Source organism: Cervus elaphus, chromosome 23 (assembly GCF_910594005.1).
Source record: "Cervus elaphus chromosome 23, mCerEla1.1, whole genome shotgun sequence".
NCBI lineage: Eukaryota > Metazoa > Chordata > Mammalia > Artiodactyla > Cervidae > Cervus > Cervus elaphus.
Window position 1 is genome coordinate 47,399,505 of NC_057837.1, and position 21,007 is coordinate 47,420,511.

Here is a 21,007-nt window from a genome sequence, read left to right on the forward strand (position 1 = left end):
TCCTGGGGCCTCCCTCATAAGTTTGGGACTTTTGATACAAAATTCCAGTCCACAGTACTTTGTTCTGAGTCTTCCCATTGTCATAGACAGCATCAAATGACTATACAACTGACGACTGAGCAGAGCAGTTTGGGACTTTTCAAGTATGTATTTTTATTCAGAGTCAAAAATGGAAGAGATTGAGTCCTGGGGGATTCTACAATAAAAAGTTAATCAGAGTTTCAGAAGCATGTATTTATTGTGAGAAATTGGATCTGCTCTGTGTGACATAAAGGGCCTCCCAACCCTGTTGAGTGATGTGAGAGAAAGGAGGGGAGCAGAAATCACTGGAGGACTGACATTGTTCTTAAATATAATGGTTTTTCTTGAAGGCCTTTGACCTGTTGGTTTCTGTTTCCACAGATGATAAGAACTGAGGAGATAGCAAGTGTTTTAATTCTTTTGTGTCCTGCAGGTGATGTGTGTTCAGATTAAGTGTTTCCATGAGATTATCACTATTGGCTACAATGTGTACCACTCCTATGACCTGCCCTGGTTCAGAACCCTCAGCTGGTAAGCTCTCTAGCCCCACAGAGACCTTTAACTGGTTTGGACAAAGGTTTTGTGGTAGGTAGTTACAGTTGTGGTTGGAGGGAGGGGTTGATGGCCACGGACCTTCATAGCACCTTTGAGACCAAAGTATTGCCTAGGCCAGACTGAGTGGCTGACTTGGAAGGAGTGGTTCTTCCTTAGAAGAATCCAGACCAGCTGCATCTGTGACCATATTTGCATCAATATTTGGATTCCTTAGACTGCACAATGGCCCCTGTTTTCTAAATCAGTACATTTTTTGTGCTCTGGTATCCCAGCATCCCACAATAGTCATCTGGGAGTTGTCAACGCTGGTGTTGCTGTTTCTAGAATTTGGCTTGCTCATCCTTAAAACAGATAGTAGTGACCTAGTCAGTGCTTTTCAACCTGTGGTTTTGGAGTCCTAGTTCCTTGGAGGTTCCTTGGGTGCCAGTGGGCAGGCGTGAGACTGAATGCAAGGGATCTGGGCTCCTCAGAGGAGCTCAGCTTTCTCCTCCTAAGAAAGGGCTTGGATGTCCTTAGGTTTTTTTTTTTTTTTTTTGGCTGTGTTATGTGGCATGTAGGATCTTAGTTCCCTGCCTAGGGATTGAACCTGGGCCTGGCCAGTGAGAGCAAGTCCTAACCATTGGGCTGCCAAAGAATTCTGGGCTTGTCTATCTTGAAGCCAAAGCAAAACCTGTAGTGCAGATGATGTCCAAGACACCTTCCTGATCTGAAACCTTTGCTGTATTGACCACACTCTTCCGAGGTGGTGACGTGTGAACAGAGCATTGTGTAGTCCTGAGAAGACTTAGGGCAGATACAGACTCCTCTCACTCTGCTGTGCTGGGTCTTGGGCATTGATTTCATAACTTACCAGGCCAGAGAGTAGTGTTTTGGGCCCCAGCAACTTGGTTATGGCCAAGGGAGCTGACATGCTCATATTTGGGCTGGACACATCCTTCTCAGAGATGCTTCCTTGTCACCCAGCAGCATAAGCTGCCTTGCAGTCACCACAGGGCCTGTGCCTGCCCCCCTGGGTTAAGATGTAGGTTTCTCTTGTGGGTCTCCTATAGCTGGAAAGCAATCTTAGGAATTTTATTAACACATTCAGGATGTTTGACCCCTGACTGTGGTCACTGTTCAAAGGGAAGTGTTTTTCATGTAAACAAAGCTTGTTTGGGAGTTCTTGAACTTCCACAATTTAAAAAAAAAAATGGAAGAGATAAGAGAAGCTCTCCCCTTTCTTTGATGTCTGGATATTTATTGAGTGTTTAGAGTTGGGTTGCTCATTCTCATACTCAGAAACACTAGTGAGGCTGCACATGTATATGGACCATGGCTTCTCCCTCCTTGGAGCTCCCTCTAGTTGAGGAGAGGGGTTGTAAACAAGTGATGAGTTAATGCTAGTGAAAGATTTGTGTGTCAGAGCCAGGCATCAGAGAGGAAGACAGTCTGAGATGAAGCATAATTAATTGCTTAGTGAAAAGAGCAAATATTTCGCACTATAGAAATAAAGGCAGGGGAGGCAGATACCACATTCCATCATGCAGGGTTTTATGAAGACAATGGTATTTGAGCAATGAGTGATAAAGTGGGTAAATGAAGAGGATGTTCCAGGCAGGGAGAAGAAAGGAACCAAGCAGACAGACAGAAAGCCAGAGAAATTTCATTTTGATAAGCATGCAGAGTTCCTATCAGGAAGAGTGGAATGAGGTACTTTTCTGGGGGTTGTCTTACAGATTGAGTGTTGTTAGACCTGGCAGTGCTATAGAAGGGGCATAAACTGGGTCCCAAGTTTGTGATAAATGGAGAGTGAATGAAAGCCACAAATTTCTAGATAAATACCTCACCTACAGGGTCACTAGAGGACAGGGATCTGTGGTCTGCTTGTCCTGCTGTGGGCTGCCTGGGGGGTTCCTAGGGGTTGGGTGGACTGCTGCTCTGGTCCTAACAGCCTTGCTGTAAGGGAGGGGCCACGTGTGCTCCCTTCGGCAGTGATCTGTCTTCTTTAACAGGTACTTTCTGCTGTGTGTAAATTATTTCTTCTATGGTGAAACAGTGACAGATTACTTCTTCACTCTGGTCCAGAGAGAGGAGCCTCTGCGGATTCTCAGTAAATACCACCGGTTCATTTCCTTCACTCTCTATCTAACAGGTATGTGTTAAGCGGCTTGCCAGTTGTTGCATATGTCTTGTTTTTGCATATCTGCTGAGTTGGAGTTGGGACGTTTCTTGGTTCATATAAAGTTTTGATGACTTAACTCTGACCACACAGGGAAGCAGAACTAAGGACTCTGCCTTCCATGAGCTGTAGGAGCTCTTTACTAAAAGAAATGAGGCTGAGGGGCTTGTGTGGTTGCGGGAGCTGTAGTCTGTGCCACCTGTCCATGTGTTTCAGCCTCTGTTGAAGGACCCCATAGCATTGTTGTGTCCTGACTCTCTTGTTGGCAGAGATTCTGCAGGGTGGCCAGAACAAAACCATCCAGAAACTTGTATTTAAAAAAAGACTTTTCATTGACATATACATACTATTGTATATAAAACAGATAACTAATAAGAACTTACTGTCTAGCATAGGGAACTCTGTAATGACCTATAAGGGAAAAGGATCTAAAAGGTGGATGTATGTATATGTATAACTGATTCACTTTGCTGGACACCTGAAACTGACACAGCATTGTAAATCAAGTATATTCCAATAAAAATTAATTTTAAAAAAGGGACACTATAGTGCATTAGAAATTTTATTGATTTGGATTTAAAAAGACCTGTGACTTCAGAAGAGCCAGGAACTTACTTTGAGTCTCAGTTAGCTCTCCTGTAACCTAGAGCTAAAATGGCAGAGTTACTATGAGGATTTGATAAGCTATATTGAAATTTGACAAACGGTAAACTGCTCCGTCAATCTAAACTCAGTTGAGACAATACAGGAATTAAAATAATGCTAATGTTCTTCATGGTTACCCTGAAAACCAGTTTGAGGCATATGGGAAATTTGTTCTGACTCTGACCTAAATTTCAATTTGACCTATTTTTTCATCATAGTGATACTTGGCTCTCTGAATGATACCTGGCTACTGAATATTAAGTCTACTGCTGAGAGGTCTGATGTGTTGAGGATAGTCAGAAAGCATGCCTCAGAGCCTGGAAGCAGCCCCACAAAGGGAGGCCAGAGGTCTAGAACAGTGATATGCTCTCTTCTGGGCAGGGCTTTTGAGGGACCCAGCACACTTGTGGGTAAAATCCATTCTCTTGCTAGAGGTTTTAGTCATGTGGGTCAGTAGGAAAGCAATGCAAGATGACCTTAGCCTTATACCATGTGGATCCCCATTCTGCCAGACCTGTTCTTTAGGATAGAGATTGGTTTCTTAAGGTCCAGATAATAATATTACAGGTTTCGGTGGCTATGGAGTCTCTCCTGCAGCTCCTTAGTTCTGCTATTGTAGCACAAAAGAAACCCTGGATAACATGTAAACAAATAGTTATGGCTGTGTTCTCATATGAGTTTGTTTATAAAAACAGGCAGCTAACCTCGATGATGAGTTGCCATGCTAATAACTGAGCTACCAGCTAGGGCAGTGTTGCCGTGCTTTGGGTGCCAGTGAGTTTAACAACAACAACAAAACACTGGCAGCCGGCCTGACCATTATCAGCCCCTGTTCTAGAATCAAAACATTTCTGTCTGGTGAACAGTATCCTAAGTTGAGTGTAATCTGTAAAATTTTAAAATATTGTCTTCCTTTGATTGTCTTGAAGTAGTCATTTTTCCCTTCTGACTGCCTATCTGAATAACTGATTTTATTCCCTAGGACAATGGATTTGTGCCCTGGCTAGCTGTTGCCAGGAAATTAGCAAAGGACCATATGACACAGCTAAAGGAAATGACTAGGACAAAGATAAATGCAGAATGTGATTCATTTTGCCCTTTCTCTTCCTTCCTTCTCAAACTAGGATTCTGCATGTTTGTGCTGAGTCTGGTCAAGAAGCATTATCGATTGCAGTTCTACATGGTAAGGGTAGTGTCAAAATGTGTCAGTGTCAAAACTCTTGATAAAAGTGAAATTCTGCGGAAACCCCACAGGCCTATCATCCTTTCGGTGATAAATCAGAACTTTGGAATGTAGTCTGTTCTTGTGCATCTGAAACCTGGAGGGTGAAAGAGGCATCCCTTGTGAAGTTTGGTGGCTTCTTATCCACCTAGACCTAATCACTGTTATATACCGTAAGCAGTCTCTCCCATCTGGATCTGAGTGTGGCCTCTAGGTAAGGCTCTAGGTGACACTTTAGACATAGACCATAGATAGCCTACCTGCTGTATTGCTCCCTCAACTTGAAAACACCCCCTCTCTGAGTGTCCTAATCTCTCAGTAAATGCTAAGAAAACAAGAAGTACCCAGGCTTTTGGAGCATAAAAGGACTAACTAGTGGGCCACGTGCACCCTCCTTTTGTTGGGACCTGTAGCTGGGAAACATAGTTCTTCTCGAGGCCTGTTCTGTAGCTTTTCATTTCCAATAAGACAGATACAGAAGCAGATATCTTTCCTACCTGTTTCTCAACAATTTTCTGTTTGGTATTAGCTATTATTTGAAGTTTCTTTCAAGGTAAACTGATAGGTAACATTTGTCCTTTCTCTTCTTTTGCAGTTTGGCTGGACCCATGTAACATTACTGATTGTTGTAACACAGTCACATCTTGTTATCCACAACCTATTTGAAGGAATGATCTGGTGAGTGACGTTAGTGAGGGGCATTTTTCCTTTTATTTTGTGGGTGTTCTTATGTATAGGAGGACTGAGAAACCCCATTTGCTAAGTTGGCAGTTCTCACCTGAGCATATCAGCAGCACCTGCAGGCGTAGTTACAACACAGATTGCTGGGCCCCACTTTTGATTTTCTGCCTCAGTAGCTATGGGGTGAAGCCTGAGAACTCCATTTCTAGTACATTCTCAGGTGATGCTGATGCTGCTGGTCAGGACCTACACTTTGAGAACCTCTGTTCTAAACCAACAGCTATAGGGATATTTAAAGAGTCCAGGACAGTGCAACTGTATGGCAACAAATATGGAAATCAAGAAGGAAAAAATCATTTCCTGGCAAGAGGACACCGAGTAAAAGTCACAAAGAAGAAAACTTGAACAGATCAATAATTATAAAAGAGCTTTGAAAATTCCGTGAGAATCCACACCTGGAAAAAATGAGCAGTGATAGCAACTGAGTATTTATTTATTTACTTTTGACTGTACACAGGCTTTCTCTAGTTTTGGCGAGTCTTATGACCTGCCTCTTGAGAAACTTGTATGCAGGTCAGGAAGCAACAGGTAGAACTGGACATGGAACAACAGACTGGTTCTAAATAGGAAAAGGAGTATGTCAAGGCTATATATTGTCACCCTGCTTATTTAACTTATATGCAGAGTACATCATGAGAAATGCTGGGCTGGAAGAAGGACAAGCTGGAATCAAGATTGCCGGGAGACATATCAATAACCTCAGATATGCAGATGACACCACCCTTATGGCAGAAAGTTAAGAGGAACTAAAAAGCCTCTTGATGAAAGTGAAAGAGGAGAGTGAAAAAGTTGGCTTAAAGCTTAACATTCAGAAAACTAGGATCATGGCATCTGGTCCCATCACCTCATGGGAAATAGATGGGAAGACAGTGGAAACAGTGTCAGACTTTATTTTTTTGGGCTGCAAAATCACTGCAGATGGTGGACTGCAGCCATGAAATTAAAAGATGCTTGCTCCTTGGAAGGAAAGTTATGACCACCCTAGATAGCATATTAAAAAGTAGAGACATTACTTTGCCAACAAAGGTCTGTCTAGTCAAGGTTCTGGTTTTTCCAGTGGTCATGTATGGATGTGAGAGTTGGACTACAAAGAAAGCTGAGTGCAGATGAATTGATGCTTTTGAACTGTGGTGCTGGAGAAGACTCTTGAGAGTCCCTTGGACTGCAAGGAGATCCAACCAGTCCATCCTAAAGGAGATCAGTCCTGGGTGTTCATTGGAAGGACTGATGCTGAAGCTGAAATTCCAATACTTTGGCCACCTGATGCGAAGAGCTGACTCATTTGAAAAGACCCTGATGCTTGGATGGATTGGGGGCAGGAGGAGAAGGGGACGACAGAGGATGAGATGGTTGGATGGCATCACCAACTCGATGGGCATGAGTTTGAGTAAACTCCGGGAGTTGGTGATGGACAGGGAGGCCTGGCATGCTGCGATTCATGGGGTCGCACACGACTGAGTCGTGTGCACGACTGAGTCGGACATGACTGAGTGACTGAACTGAACTGAACTGAACTGATCTAACCCTTAGTATTAAAGCTGATAAAAACACAGGGAGAAACAAGAATGATAAACTGATTTTTTTTTCATGATTATAGTCTTACCATTCTAAATAAACTATAGCAAATAGAATCTGGCAATGTGTCAAAAGAATAATATACTTAGTAGATTTTATTCCACAAATGCAATGATTTCAGCAAGAAATCTATCACCATTGATAGAAATCAGTAGGTTGACTGAAGAAGCTATGCTTTTAATGAAAATGTGAAGACATATTGTAGTGTGTAGAGCTTCTTGATGAGGGTGAATGAGGAGGGTGAAAAAGCGGGCTTAAAACTCAGTATTCAAAAAACTAAGATCATGGCATCCGGTCTCATCATTTCATGGCAAATAGATGGAGAAAAAATGGGAACAATGACAGACTTTAGTTTTTTGGGCTCCAAAATCACTGTAGACCGTGACTGCAGCCATGAAATTAAAAGACACTTATTTCTTGGAAGAAAAGCTATGACAAACCTAGACAGCATATTAAAAAGCAGAGACATCACTTTGCCAACAAAGGTCTGTCTGATCAAAGCTATAGTTTTTCCAGTAGTCATGTATGGATGTGAGAGTTGGACCATAAAGGCTGAGCACTGAAGAATTGATAACTTTTGAACTGTGGTGCTGGAGAAGACTCTTTTGAGAGTCCCTTGGACAGCAAAGAGATCAAACCAGATTTTCTAAAGGAAATTAACTCTGAGTATTCATTGGAAGGATGATGCTGAAGCTGAAGCTTGATGCTGAAGCTACTTGATGCGAAGAGCCAACTCCTTAAAAAAGACCCTGAGTCTGGGAAAGATTGAGAACAGGAGGAGAAGAAGGTGACAGAGAATGAAATGGTTGGATGGCATCACCGACTCAATGGACAGGAGTTTGAGCAAACTCCAGGAGATAGTGAAGAACAGGGAAGCCTAGCATGTTGCAGTCGCAAAGAGTTGGTCATGACTTAGCCACTGAACTACAACAACAGAGATACTAAAGTACTGTGATTAAGATCCTGGACCATGCCTTTGTTTCCTAATGAAGATGCTGTCATACCTACTGCCTGAGGAATAAATTAGTGAAAATATATAAAGAGCTTAGAATATGTAAAGACTAGCTCATCTAAATGTTAATATTGAGTTTTAAGCCGGTTTTTTCACTCTCCTCCTTCACCCTCATCAAGAGGTTCTTTAGAGCCTTAGGGCATTATCATGTTTAAAACAATGATAATGGCATACTGTGAGGGCATTATTATGTTTAAAACAGTGGGAAGGCATATTCTTCCTCTCTTTCAGAGTGTTTGTTAAATAATTCCAAAGAGAGGCTCATGCTAAGTTCTTATCTTTAGGGCTAGACATAGATTTTGTTCTAGAGTGAATCATATTAAAATCTCTTAATTATTGGTTTTTAGATGGAACCTTCAAGACTTGATTACAGTTGTAGAGCAGAGAATATGTGGAAGCCTCAACAAAGTAAATAATATGGGTGATTGGGTGGATACAGGTGCTTTAAATCTCTCCCTTAACAAACAGGGAGTCAGAAAAATAAAGCCTGTAGTTGAGGGGCTAGGATTTATGTATATTATGTTCAACTATAGAGGAAATTTTAAAAATTTTAAGAAGTGACTGTCAGAGAATAGAGAGTGAGGAGAAGAGAGAGATGGTACAAGTGTGGAAATTGTCCCCCCTCTTTTTTTGTGGTAGAGATGGTCAGACCACTAGCAGAAGGAGGCAGAGGAGAAATCTGGCTATGTGCACTTATGTATCAAATCTTGGTCTTGCTGTCTGTGTAGTCCTGGGGGAAAATTGGGCTCATTAGAGCTAGTAATAAACAGTAAAAAAAAACAAAACAAAACAAATCAATTATGAAATAGATAATAAATGTAACAGAATAATGGAGGTAACTACTAGAAGAAGAAGAGTCAGAAATGATTAAAAGTAGTTATTTTGGAGAATGGAGATAGGAATAGGGGAAACAAGGACAATTTTTAATTTTTTCTTTTCTGTATACTTAAAAATTTTATATTACTTTGTAGTGAAAAAGAACATGGCATTTTATATAGAATACCACCTCCATTTATTCAGTAGTCATTCAGTAAACATTCGCATGCTGCTGTGTGCAAGGTGAAAGTGAAGTGAAGTCGCTCAGTCTGCTGCCAGGTACTCGGTAGCATTTTTGTTCTTTTAAACTTATTCCTTAATGGGTAATAAGTACTGTTTGGTTATTTTGGTACGGAAATTTATGAATAGCATTGTTTTGTGGACTTTGGAGGTATCATCTTGGTAGAGTTGATTCTTACTTTGGTTTAATTTCCTAGGTTCATTGTCCCCATTTCTTGTGTGATCTGTAATGACATCATGGCCTATATGTTTGGCTTCTTCTTTGGTCGGACCCCACTCATCAAGGTAAACGGGTCACCCTAACATGGACCATTACCGTGAGGCCGGGGTAGTGCTTTCAAGTAGATCAGCTTGGGAGACAGAAGAGATCTGCATGGTGTGTACATCTTCATGTCGTCCTGGAGAAAGGCTAGTAATAAATTAGATTCAAGAGAAAAGCCAAAGGAAGACTGAACAGTTACTCATGTGTTAAAAAATAAAGAGCTGATAGAGAAAATATTTTATAGACCGTGTAGGTACACTTTTAGGGCCTTGATCTGAATTTGAATGTTGTCATTTAATTAGTTTACTGTTTTATAATTAAATTATTTGACCAATTGAAATAGAAAGGAAACTGAGGGCTGTCAGGCTATACAAGGAAACCAAGAATGGGGTATTTTAGAAAGTGAAGTGGTTAATTGAATGAGGTTTTTTTAATAGTAGAAAGACTTTAAATAATCATTATTCCCAAAGCCAGAGTTATCAAAATGCATTTTGTTAAGAACTTGCTCTCTGTCCACAGCTGTCCCCGAAGAAGACTTGGGAAGGCTTCATTGGAGGCTTCTTTGCTACTGTGGTCTTTGGCCTTCTGGTAGGTAGCTGGGTGAGGGTTGGGTAGAGGCCTCCCACCCACCTTCAGAGCCCATCCCGGGTTAATGAGCTTGTCTCCCAAGGCCAAGGACTCCGTTCTGCTGAATGGTAACCTTGCCCTGTAGCAGGGTGTGAACATGGCATGGGCAGCATCAGCTGTCCTCTATCTGCCGGTCTTCAAGCAGGGTCTTGGCGGTAGAGGAGCAGAGGCCATGTACAACTTGCACTCCTCTCATGCTGAGGTCTGGTGACACTCAGGAGATGGCGTTCGTGTCCAGGCTTTTGTTACTTGGCCTGAGATTAAGGGGTGAGGTGGGACATGCCATCCTAACCCAGATTTTCTCCTGCGTGTGCCTTGCCTGGAGGGGAGTGACTTACCACCCCTTTCTAGAGCACCATTCCCTGCCTCTGACCTTCAAGCCAGTCTCTCCCCTTTTCAGAGCTGTCTAGCTATCCTTTAAGACTCACTCCCCTCTTTAGTGGTCTTCTGCTTCTTTCCTCCTGGTTGTCGCCCTCTCACTATACCGCTCCCCTCACCACTTGTCATTTCGAATTAAGAGATCCTGAGAAAAATGAACCATAGGTCCTCCAAATAGGACAAAACTTCTTATAGTTCTTGCCCAGATACCTCTAGGTCTTTCCTGGATTTATTCAGGACCTGGATGTTGGAGCAAGTACATGTGAGGCCTCAGTAGACCATAAGTCTCTTTTTCATTTTTTTCCAGAATTCAGGTAAAATAACACATATGGTGACACATGAACCTCTGATTTATTGCATATTTTGCAGTTAGGGTGCTAGGTACTATGAGGAGCATGGCCTAACCAGGTGCCTACTGCCCAGGCAAGATGGCTGGAACTTGTCTCCTTTGTCTGTCTGTTCTCATCCTCAGCTGTCCTATGTGATGTCCGGGTACAGATGTTTCGTCTGCCCTGTGGAGTACAACAATGATACCAACAGCTTCACTGTGGACTGTGAGCCCTCGGGCCTGTTTCGGCTGCAGGAGTACAACATTCCTGGGGTGATCCAATCGATCATTGGATGGGTATGTGCCGCTCACATGGGGCGAATGACCCTCGGTTGGTTAGTGACTACAAAGAGAGCCCCCTCTCTACCACTGCCTTCCCCCCAAAACCTAGCTTCTTCCCTCCCCAAAGCTGTAAACCCCAGGATGGAAGAGAATTGCTTAAGTGAGTTCAGGGTGAGGACAGGAGGAGATGTTTCCTCCTACCTCAAATTATTAAGACCAGAGTTCTGATAATGTGCTTTTGGTTCCTGGGGCACCCTGAGATGCTTTGAGGGTATCTGTGAGATCACAGTTGTTTTCTTCATAACATAATGAAATCATTTGCTTTTTCATTTTGTCATCATTTGCCATGGTGGTGCAAAAGCAGTGGTGGGCAAGCCTGCTGACACCTTAGCATGAGTGAAGGCAGTGGCACCAAACTGGACTCTCATTGGATTCATTATGCCGCACACTCACAAGAAGACCTGCCCAGCTTATCTTAACAGTGTCTTTGATGAAATAGTAAAATTATTAATTTTATTAAATCTTGACCCTTGACTATACATCTCCTAATACTCTGGTGCCAAAATGGAAAGTATACATGAAATACTTCTGCTGGATGCTGCAGGACAGTGCTTACCTAAAGGAAGAGTTTGTGTGCGCCTGTTTGAGTTCTGAGCTGTACTGGTGGCTTTTTTATGGGGACATAAATTTTAATTGAAAAGAACTGAGAAACTATAGTTTTTCATATATGGGTTTTTGGCAGACATTTTTCTTAAAAAGAAATGAAGTGAGATTTGTCACTTCCAGAAAACAACTGACAGTAATTGTTACCAATGATAAAATTTGGTTTTCAAGTAAAAATTAGAATTTTGGAAAGTATATACCTGCCACGTAAGTTTGATAACTTTGTAATACTTGAAGGCTTTTCTCATGGGATCTGTGGTGATTTTAACATATGACATTTTGACATTGTATGGCAAAATGTGTCTACATATGGCAGATTTATGTAACTCATTGAGCCAGTATTTTTGAAATGGCCAATGCATGGTGTTACACAGTCATACATGGATAAAATGATCTATTCAAAGTGCGATATAGACCAATGGATTTTAATGTGAGAGTACAAAAAAATTATTGATAGGATTTCAGATTTCACATTGCACCAATTTTTTAGAAACCTATCACTTGTCAAGTTTAGGTGTAGTATCAGAAAAGAATCCCTGTAATTATCTGAAAAGACTGCTAAAATAATCTTCCTTTTTTCAACGATGTATCCTTATAGGACTGGATTTTCTTCATATACTTCAAACAAAACATATTGCTATAGTCTGAATGCATAATATATTAATGTTCTCTGTTAAGCAGTGTATTAGAGATTTAGCAGAAACAGAACTCCTAAATCAGTCTTTTTTCTAATTTTGGGGGGGAGATATAATTCATAAAGAGGTGGTTTTTTGTCTTTTTTTTTTTTTTTTAATGGTAACAAGTAATAAGCCTGGGCTTGCAGACGTCTGAACTGATTTCATTTATTCTTTTTAGAAAACAGTCCGGATGTACCCCTTCCAGATTCACAGCATTGCCCTCTCTACTTTTGCCTCGCTCATCGGCCCCTTCGGAGGGTTCTTCGCTAGTGGATTCAAACGAGCCTTTAAAATCAAAGTAGGAAAACGCTTTTTGTTCTCTCGTTGTCTCCCAGCCAGGCCCCTTCTCACCATCTTCTGCCTTCCTCCTCCTGTCTCACCTCATCAACTACCACCCCCTTCAAAATACCAGGCTGTGAACCCTGACTGTTAATGTGTGCTCTTCACCCATGCATGGAATTTAAGTAGGATAAAGGAAGATACATTGTTTCTAAGAAAATTCCGTGGTTGGGTTTCAGTTTTATGATAATCTTTTATGTTAATCTTTCTTCAAAAGAGATATTTATAATTTAATAAGATTGTATACTATAGCTTCAGCACCTGAATCAATACTTTTCACTTTCTGTTGCCCTCAGCCATTGAGTACAGTAGGTGGACACCGAGGTGTGACCATAGACAAGGCTTTGACTTGGATGAAGCCAGGCTTACCAATCCTTTCCTTCCTCTAACAGGACTTTGCCAATACCATTCCTGGCCATGGAGGCATCATGGATCGCTTTGACTGCCAGTATCTGATGGCCACCTTTGTCAATGTGTATATTGCTAGTTTTATCAGGTATAGTACCTTTCCTCTGAACCAAGTTGGGGGATTTTAGAAGTTCATCTACTTCTCAGTTTGAGTGAAAAAAATCCCAAATATGAATGCAGTTTTCAGTTGCTATTAGTTACGGATTCTCTGAGGTCCCCTACCCTCCATTAGTAGAGAATCCAGGAAGGGAACAACCACTAAAATAATCAGGCCCTTGAAGTTGCTTGCCCCCTGCTTTGCTCACTGTTGTTTCTTCATCCTCTTGCAGGGGCCCAAACCCAAGTAAGCTGGTTCAGCAGTTCCTGACCTTGAGGCCAGATCAGCAGCTCCACATCTTCAACACGCTCAAGTCTCACCTGACCGACAAGGGGATGCTGACGGCTGCCACGGAGGACAAGTAGGGGCCACGCAGGGCCAGGAGAGCAGAAACAGGGCTGAGTGAGGGGCAGGGCTCCCAGGCAAGCCTAGCTGGACAAAGACAAGCTTCAGCTCACTTTTTTTTTTAACCAGTATTTCTATTTGTGGATTAAAAAAAAAAATCTGTGTATACAGTCCATATGCTTATGATCCAGGTTGTGAGTAACCTATAGCCTTGAGTTGGAAAGAAGTCAATTTCTGTTTTTAAAACCAAAGCTTTTAACATCCTGGAAGACAGTGTTGCCCAGCTCTGGAGTGCCTGCTTGGGGCTTCTAGCTCCTAAGCTGGAGCTTCCATTTCTGGGCCTGATCAGAGCGGACACTCATCTGTGTTTGTCTAGTTTAGGCCCCCCACCACCAACTGTCTTCGTAGCTGACCCCCAGCAGGGAAGAGGTGCACAGCTTGGATGTCTTTACTACTGGAGTGCTTTTCCTGGACTTCTCAATGATCCCTGCCTTGGAGCTACAGGAGGGTTGCCTTCTGAGGGAAGAAGGATGAAGGCTTATTAATCAGATAAGCATTCTGTTCACGAAATCCTGTGGACTATGAGCTCTGCTTTTTGATATGGATTCACCTCACTTCATCACAGACTGAAGCAGTTTTCAGTTTTAATTTTTTTCAAAAAGCATGAAAAATTATAATAGTCTGGAAAAAAGCCACACTGTTCTATTTCAAGTGTATGCAGTAGGATGTACTGTAACTAGGTCTTTTCCCACAGGGTTTAGGCTCAAGTGGCTCCTACAGGGCAGTCGGCTAACTGGGTCTTTTCAGGGATGATGCTGTTCACATTTGTGCTATAGACTTGTTGCTGCTGAATCCTTTCTGGGGGCTTCCTCATGAGGCAGGGAGCAGAGGGCTTCTCGTTCACACACCCATGCCCTTGACCTGGCTGACCACCCATGTAGCTGCTGTGTTGTATATATTAATATATATATATATATATATATATATAACTCTTATGGCAAGTGTATATCTGTGTGTGTGCTTTAAAAATCACTTATTTCTTACAGTGATTTCAATTGTACCATGACTTCTTCACTGAAACCACAAAGTCCTGCTTACAACTCTGCATAACCCAATCCAGAGGTTTGAAGCTTCTGAAGGTTAAATGCGCACTTGTATAATGTGACCAGTTTAAATGTAGTTTGTATTTTACAGGGGGACCTTTTTCTTTTTAAATTGTGATTTATTTATTTTTTCCTTTTAATTAGAAGAGTGAGGTTGACTTTTGGAATATACATTCTTTGTCAGGATAATAAGCAAGGGGGTAGAGGAGAGACAGCTTGGTGCCCGAATGTGTGTCATTATTCTGTGCCATGGTGGTTCTCATTGCCAAACGGGGGTGTAACAGCTTGTTTCAGCACCTTGGGCTGGAGCTGCTTTTCTTTGTTTGTGTTTATCTCAACCTCACTGTATCTGTGGACGCTCGCAGCCCAGCCCAAATCACTGAAGTGTCCAGCACAGGCCAGACCCCTCTTGATGTCTCTGTTCACAATCACTGTGTGACCTTCTACATATAGCAGCTTCTTTCTTCTGAACTTTTATTTCCATTTCAGTAAATGGCTTTTCTTTTTTAAGTCTAAGGCCCCCTTAAAAACAGAATGTGTTTTCAGTGCTGGCCATGTGACACTGGGCAGAATACACCATTCTGTGGCTTCTCATTTTCTGAGCTGTCTTCTAATTCCCATATTTCATGATTCTGGCTGAGCAAGTATACGTATCAGAGGCTGCTTACAGGTATTGAGTCATGTCCTGGGCATGCAAAAATTAAGTGCTTACAGGCCTTTTCTAAATACTTTTCCTTAAAATGCTTGTCCTCAGCAGTAAATCTTAGAGTGGAGTACAGTAATGAATCTAGTTTTCTGAATGAAGAATGAACTTGGTTCCCCAAACCAAAGATAGAATAGCACTTCATTTGTCTCATAGTGCCCCACTGTGGGCAGATAGGTGGGTCCTTAGGGACAGGAAATCTCAGCTGGGACCTAGCAGCAGAGAGCCACCTTTGAATAGGGCCACCTTGGGGATCAGGGAGCCTGGCACGTACCTGTGGACATGGCTGCTGATGAGGGTCCCAGGAAATGGCAGCTGGAAGCTCAACAGAGCTGCCATCCAGAGAGCCCAAGGGTCAGCTAGGATTTTGTTTTCTTCTGATTTCCCACATGCTTTCTGGTGAAATAGGGGAATTTCGTGGGAAGTAGCCAGGAGACAGACACCACCTTGTGTCTTTATAGCACATTGGTTTTCTTTCTCCCATTTATTGAAAATCTTTCACCAAACAGACAAATTTCCAGAGACTGTTGTAACACACAGCTGTGCACATCTTAATGAGTGGCATAACTTGCTCTAGATCCATTTTTGTGTGTGTGTGAGAAATAAAAGTGACAAATTGTATGCCCTCTCTTGTCATGAATTCAGTTTCTTCCCGGTATGGTTTTATGTTTCCCACTTGATTTTGTGCAGCCCTTATTTAGAGATTTTTGTTTTGTTTTGTTTTCCAGTTTGAATTCAATGCATTCTCACAATAGCCTTCTGAGTTATCTCAGGTGAAAGGCATGAGCACTTTGCTGATGAGGAAGCTGAAGGCTTGGGGGGAATTTGAAATTGGGGGGAGCTTGAAATTAGTAGGTTTGAAATCTAATGTCTCTTTCAGATGGGGCAAAATGTAATTTTTAACCGTATACAGGTAGACTTTGAAACAATTTATAGTATTTTATTTTTTCCCCACTGGGCTTTTTATCCTGTAACTTATATTGTATAAGGAGATTCCAAAAATATATTTGAATAGAGACTAAACAGACCCTTTGATTTGAGTGAACTAGTTACTGAGTTAGCTGGAGACTGGATCCATAAGTTCAGATCCTCAGACTGTCAGCGAGACCCTACCAGGCTCAGGAGCATCCCTGACATTGCCGGGGGTCAGGGTGTGTGACTGACTCAGGGCAAAGAGCGTCATTGCTTAGAAAACTGGAAAGCAGTGGCTTTGCTCCATAAGAAACCTGCCCAAGGTTGGTTTCCAAGGAAGTAGATTTGCATTATTCTAATAGATGTGGCACACCTGAAACTTCTTCTTGGGTCACTGATATCTTAGGCACCATTGCCTTTTGTTTTGGGAGTTACTCAAGTTGTGCCTACCTTTCTTGTGCATTGTGATTATGTGCTGAGGAAAGGGGGGAGTGTGGAGGGGATAGTTTCCCTTAGGCCTAGGGTTCCTATTCTTCCACAGTCAAGGTAGGAAGAAAAGGCTACGAGGAGGATGTCTAGGTGACGTGTATACACATAACAAGACAGCAAACCATGGGCCAACCTACTGTGCTTCTCTGTAGCAGGGGCTCTGAAAGAGTGTCTGGAAAAAACCATCAGCTCTGAAGAGAGAGTCTGACTCTTGGGCACTATTCTGCCCTTGTCTTGGTCAAAACAAACTTCCTTTTCCCTTGATCACTCTCCATGCAGTTACCCAGCTTTTGCTTATGAAAGAGATTACCCACTCCCACCTCCTGGCTTGTTTCCCCTTGTTGGATGGGGGCCTTGTGGCACAACCTACACAGGGTGCTGGACTTGGACCAAGTGGGGATAATGAGCCTAATTTAAGGGCTCATCCAGGCCTGCCTCCTCTTGGTCCTGGACCCTGCTTACCCGTATTCCCTGCAGAAGACGGGCCCATTCTCAGCAAGGAGTGTAGTCCCAGCTGCTGATGGCCTATTTCTATTTGAAGGTGGTTCCATCTTTCTGTTCCTCCCAGCATTATCCCTTAACCCTTTCAGGTTGACCAGCAATGACCTTATTCACCTGCATTCTCAGGTGGGCTAGAGGCTGCTCTTCTTACCTGTGACTGCCTCTTGACAGAGTAAGGCTTTCACCTGTCCACATGTGTCACCATGTTTTCAAAGGCAAAGAGATTTCAGCTGTGAGGGTGGCTTGGGAGGTATACTTTGGGTGCTGAAGTGTTGGTGTTTTAGGACATGTAGATAATTTATGAGAATAGAATGCCAGAATAGGTGAAGTGAATTTCATGGCCAGTGGCTTTCACATCCATTGGCTCTTGAAAAGAAGCCTCTGCTTCCCCTCTTACCAAATGCCTATCTGTTGAGGCTCCTTTTTACTTGAGTCATTAAGTTACTGGCAGTGTGTTTATTAATAATTGCAATAATAGTGCTTAAAAGTGCGAGGCACAGTGCTAACGATACATTATCTCTTTTAATCCAGAAAACACCTTTGATCGGGTATTATCTCCATTTTATACACGAGGAAAATGAGGCATCATGACAGGCTAAGTGCAGTGGTTATGAAGATAGACTTTGGGCTCAAATAGCCCTGGGTTTGGGCAGGTTACTAGGTACAATTCCAGCTCACTTGGCTCTGATCATAGCACCTCCCTTTCTGGATTGTTGTGAGGATTTTGAGATAATGCATGTAAGCATTTAGCACAGTGCCTGGCACATAGTTTTTATTGAATCCTGCTGGTAACTTGAACCCAGAATTGTGTAATTCTGGAGACTGGTTCTCAGGCACTACACTGCCCCTACCCTGTACACAGCCTGAGTGTTCAAAGTCTAGACAGTGATCACATTCTCCTTCAGAGAGAAACAGTCTGACCTTAACACCTGCCAACAGCTTCTGAGTGCTTCCCACTTCATTTAGAAAGCCAGCCTGATGAAACGAGGATGTAGACAGGTTCCTGAATTCTCCCTTCCTAGTAGGAATGGTTTGCCTGAGGTCTTGCTCACCTCCTGCTGCCCCTGGTCTGATTTCCATGGGGAAGGAGGCCCTTTCCTCTCGCCCACTGGTGCCGCCCTCGCTGTGACTTGACTCGGTGTTCCCCTCTGCCCTGTGCACACAGCTCAGGAACCTGCAGCACTCCTCTGGGCAAGTAGACGTGGTGGGGGCCAAGAGGAGTGGGAGAAAGACCTTCTCTGTAGCAGATGACAGTAGAGAGGGAAGGCCTAAAAGTTTTCACTTATGTCCTTACATATAACAAGTCAGGGGCTTTGTGTTTCTTGCTTTCTTTAGAGTGATAATAGGGTTAGATGGCAGGTGGCCACTTGGGGATAGATGATGGCGGTTGTTTCTCTTGGATTCTAGGTTAGCAAAGGATCACAGGAGTGATTCATGAATGGAGACTAGGCACTACATTGAATGAAAACTATTTCTTTTAGTTTTCTGAATGCAGACAGAGGAGTGGGGGAGGATATGTGTGAAGTAGACCATTCTTCATTGAAGAAATGGCATTGACAGGAGGGATCCGTGAAGTTCTTGAGCGGATAGAATGATAATGACCTAGAACCACTGGCTTGACTGCCCTGTTTCCTGAGTGTTAGTGTGGAATGAAGACCAGGCCCAAGGCCCCATTGTGTTTAAGTGATAGTCTCTCCCTTTCAGTTAATTGATGAAGTAATGATTATGACAGGAAGCAGGAACATGGTTGTGGAGGGATGGTAAGCAGCTGCTGTGATGGACTTATCCTGGGCCTGCCCTCCCAGTCTTCTGGATGCGTGCTTGCAAGGCCTGGCACTGGCACTTCCTCACTCATTGTTAAATCTAATGGACCCAGCCAGCTTTTTATCTGTAGAGAAAAAAATGGCTCCAAACTGGGGGCAGTGACCCTCTGGACCTTGGGCTAAAGTTGCTTCTGCTGTGGTCTCCCAGGTATTGGGCAGGGCCGAGCTCTTTGAAACCTCCTGAGCACTTTCTTTATGTAGTGCTCAGAGGCTGTAGTTGGTTTAGCAGCTGCTGAAATCCTTTGCTGACATCACCGATAGTGCAGCCCCTGTCCTCGGCTGCTGGAGTACCCATTTCTTACCTCCATTAAGTTCATGTGCTGGTTTTGCTGGCTTTGTGCCAGGGAGTGCCAGAACAGGAAGGGGGTTGAGAAGGTACATACGTCTTCTTATAAGGATGTCCTTTGTGTGCTATTGCATTTAGATCCACAGACACAGCTCTGTGTGACTGCCTTGTGTCACAATGGCTGGGTATCTGGGATATGATTACAAAGGGAAAGAGCTGAGCAGGCATCAGGGCCAGTATAATCAAAGGACTTGGAGCCAAGAGAAAAAAAGGCAGGGGCAGGGTACAGTGGTTTGTTGTTGTCCAGCCAGAGCACTGTTGAGAAGCCCCAAGGGGTGGGGGCAAGAAAAGCACGGGTAGAGGAGACCAGCCTGGTGTGTCTTGCGGGTGTGGGGACCAGGAACTGTGCTCAGAAGGCCGTCCATGGGGACTCAGTGCTCATGGATTGTGGATTCTCTTCTGGAGTTGATGATGATACCAAGTTTTAATTTTTATTGATGTTGAAAACTTTCTAAAAACAGGAAGGGAAGACAAAAGTGTTAGAAGAGGCCCCTCTACTGAAGATTGTTGGGAAGCCTAGTGGTGTGGGGTGAGTCAGGCACTTTCTCAGTTCTGTTCACTCTGAAGGTCTGTTTAATCAGAAGGTTTCCCCAAACATAGAAATGATCTCCCTGGCCCCACTAGGAAGTGCCTTGTAGTCAAATGAAGCCCACTGCAGTGTCTCAGACAGTAAAGAATCCACCTGCAGTCCATGAGACCTGGATTCAATCCCTGAGTCAAGAAGATCCCCTGGAGAAGGGAATGGTTACCCACTCCAGTATTCTTGCCTGGAGAATTCTATGGACAGAGGAGCCTGTGGGCTACAGTCCGTGGGGTCGCATAAAGTTGGATCTGACTGAGCGACAAACACTTTCACTTTTTTTGGTCCTGGCTCTGCCTCTGGCATTTCACTAAATCTGTGTGTTTTTGCCACAGCTGACCTTTCTTTGTGCACTGTCTGATAGTATTGAACTCATTCTCTTTCAGTGCAGTGTCAGATCATGATAAACTGTACCTTGGAAAGTAATCGTATTTATATATCTGTATCTTCCCACTACACAAATAAACACCTGTTAAATTCTAGATCGTTTGTGGTATCTGTTGGGGGGAGTGCTGAGATATGGGGGTTGTTTGTATGGAACCAGTGTCACTTTCCAGGATGCTGCCAACCAATCCCTGCTTCTAGAGACATCCTCTGCCCTTGACCTTCACCACTTGCTCTCCAGCTTTCTGCCTTTCCTCCTCCTGCCTTGGCTGCTCCTCCTCAGTTGCTTTTCTGGGCATCTCTCCTCCCACCAGTCCTGCCCTGAGATGGTAGATTCTGCCAGAGACTCTCTCCCCAACCCCGCCCCCCACCCCCCACTGAATGCTCTCCTAGGTGTTCTTGCCCACTCTCAGGGCTCTAGTCATCACAGTCGTGCAATTCCCAAGTCTACATCCCTAACCTCATGGGCCTGTGAGATCTCTTCATGTGGACTTTGCATGGCCAAACCTAGGACCTGCCCCAGTCCAGTATTACTTGACCACCATCAGTTCTGTTCTAGGAGTGATCTCGTCAGTGACCAAGGCCTGCCCGTTCTGCCTTCTAAGTATTCTTCGGATTCATCCTGACTGCCAGCTGGTTCCCTGCTGCCTAGTTGCCTTTGCTCATTACATCCTTACACAATAGTGGGGTGAGATTTATCTGTTTGGTGCCTTTCTGTGACCTTAGCTGAGGCTTGCTGCTGAGTCTGCCCCCTCGCCATCTGAACCCATCAGGT

The 21,007-nt window shown here is 43.3% G+C and overlaps 1 protein-coding gene and 1 non-coding gene across 3 annotated transcripts in view; both read left to right on the forward strand.

Moving 5' to 3' along the window:
• CDS2 (CDP-diacylglycerol synthase 2) overlaps positions 1-15,818 on the forward strand; it is a 59,827-nt gene extending 44,009 nt beyond the window's left edge. For both annotated transcript variants that reach the window (XM_043884901.1, XM_043884902.1), the window contains 10 exons: positions 455-552; positions 2,568-2,707; positions 4,504-4,562; positions 5,197-5,279; positions 9,183-9,270; positions 9,767-9,835; positions 10,725-10,877; positions 12,381-12,500; positions 12,934-13,037; positions 13,279-15,818. In XM_043884901.1, the coding sequence (XP_043740836.1) occupies positions 455-552; positions 2,568-2,707; positions 4,504-4,562; positions 5,197-5,279; positions 9,183-9,270; positions 9,767-9,835; positions 10,725-10,877; positions 12,381-12,500; positions 12,934-13,037; positions 13,279-13,411 (1,047 nt within the window). In that variant the 3' untranslated portion in view covers positions 13,412-15,818. The remainder of the gene's footprint in view (positions 1-454; positions 553-2,567; positions 2,708-4,503; positions 4,563-5,196; positions 5,280-9,182; positions 9,271-9,766; positions 9,836-10,724; positions 10,878-12,380; positions 12,501-12,933; positions 13,038-13,278) is intronic.
• Positions 4,083-4,188, forward strand: LOC122682316. Its single transcript, XR_006337332.1, has one exon. It is a non-coding gene; the product is annotated as a small nucleolar RNA U6-53/MBII-28 (small nucleolar RNA).
• Positions 15,819-21,007: the final 5,189 nt, after the last annotated feature.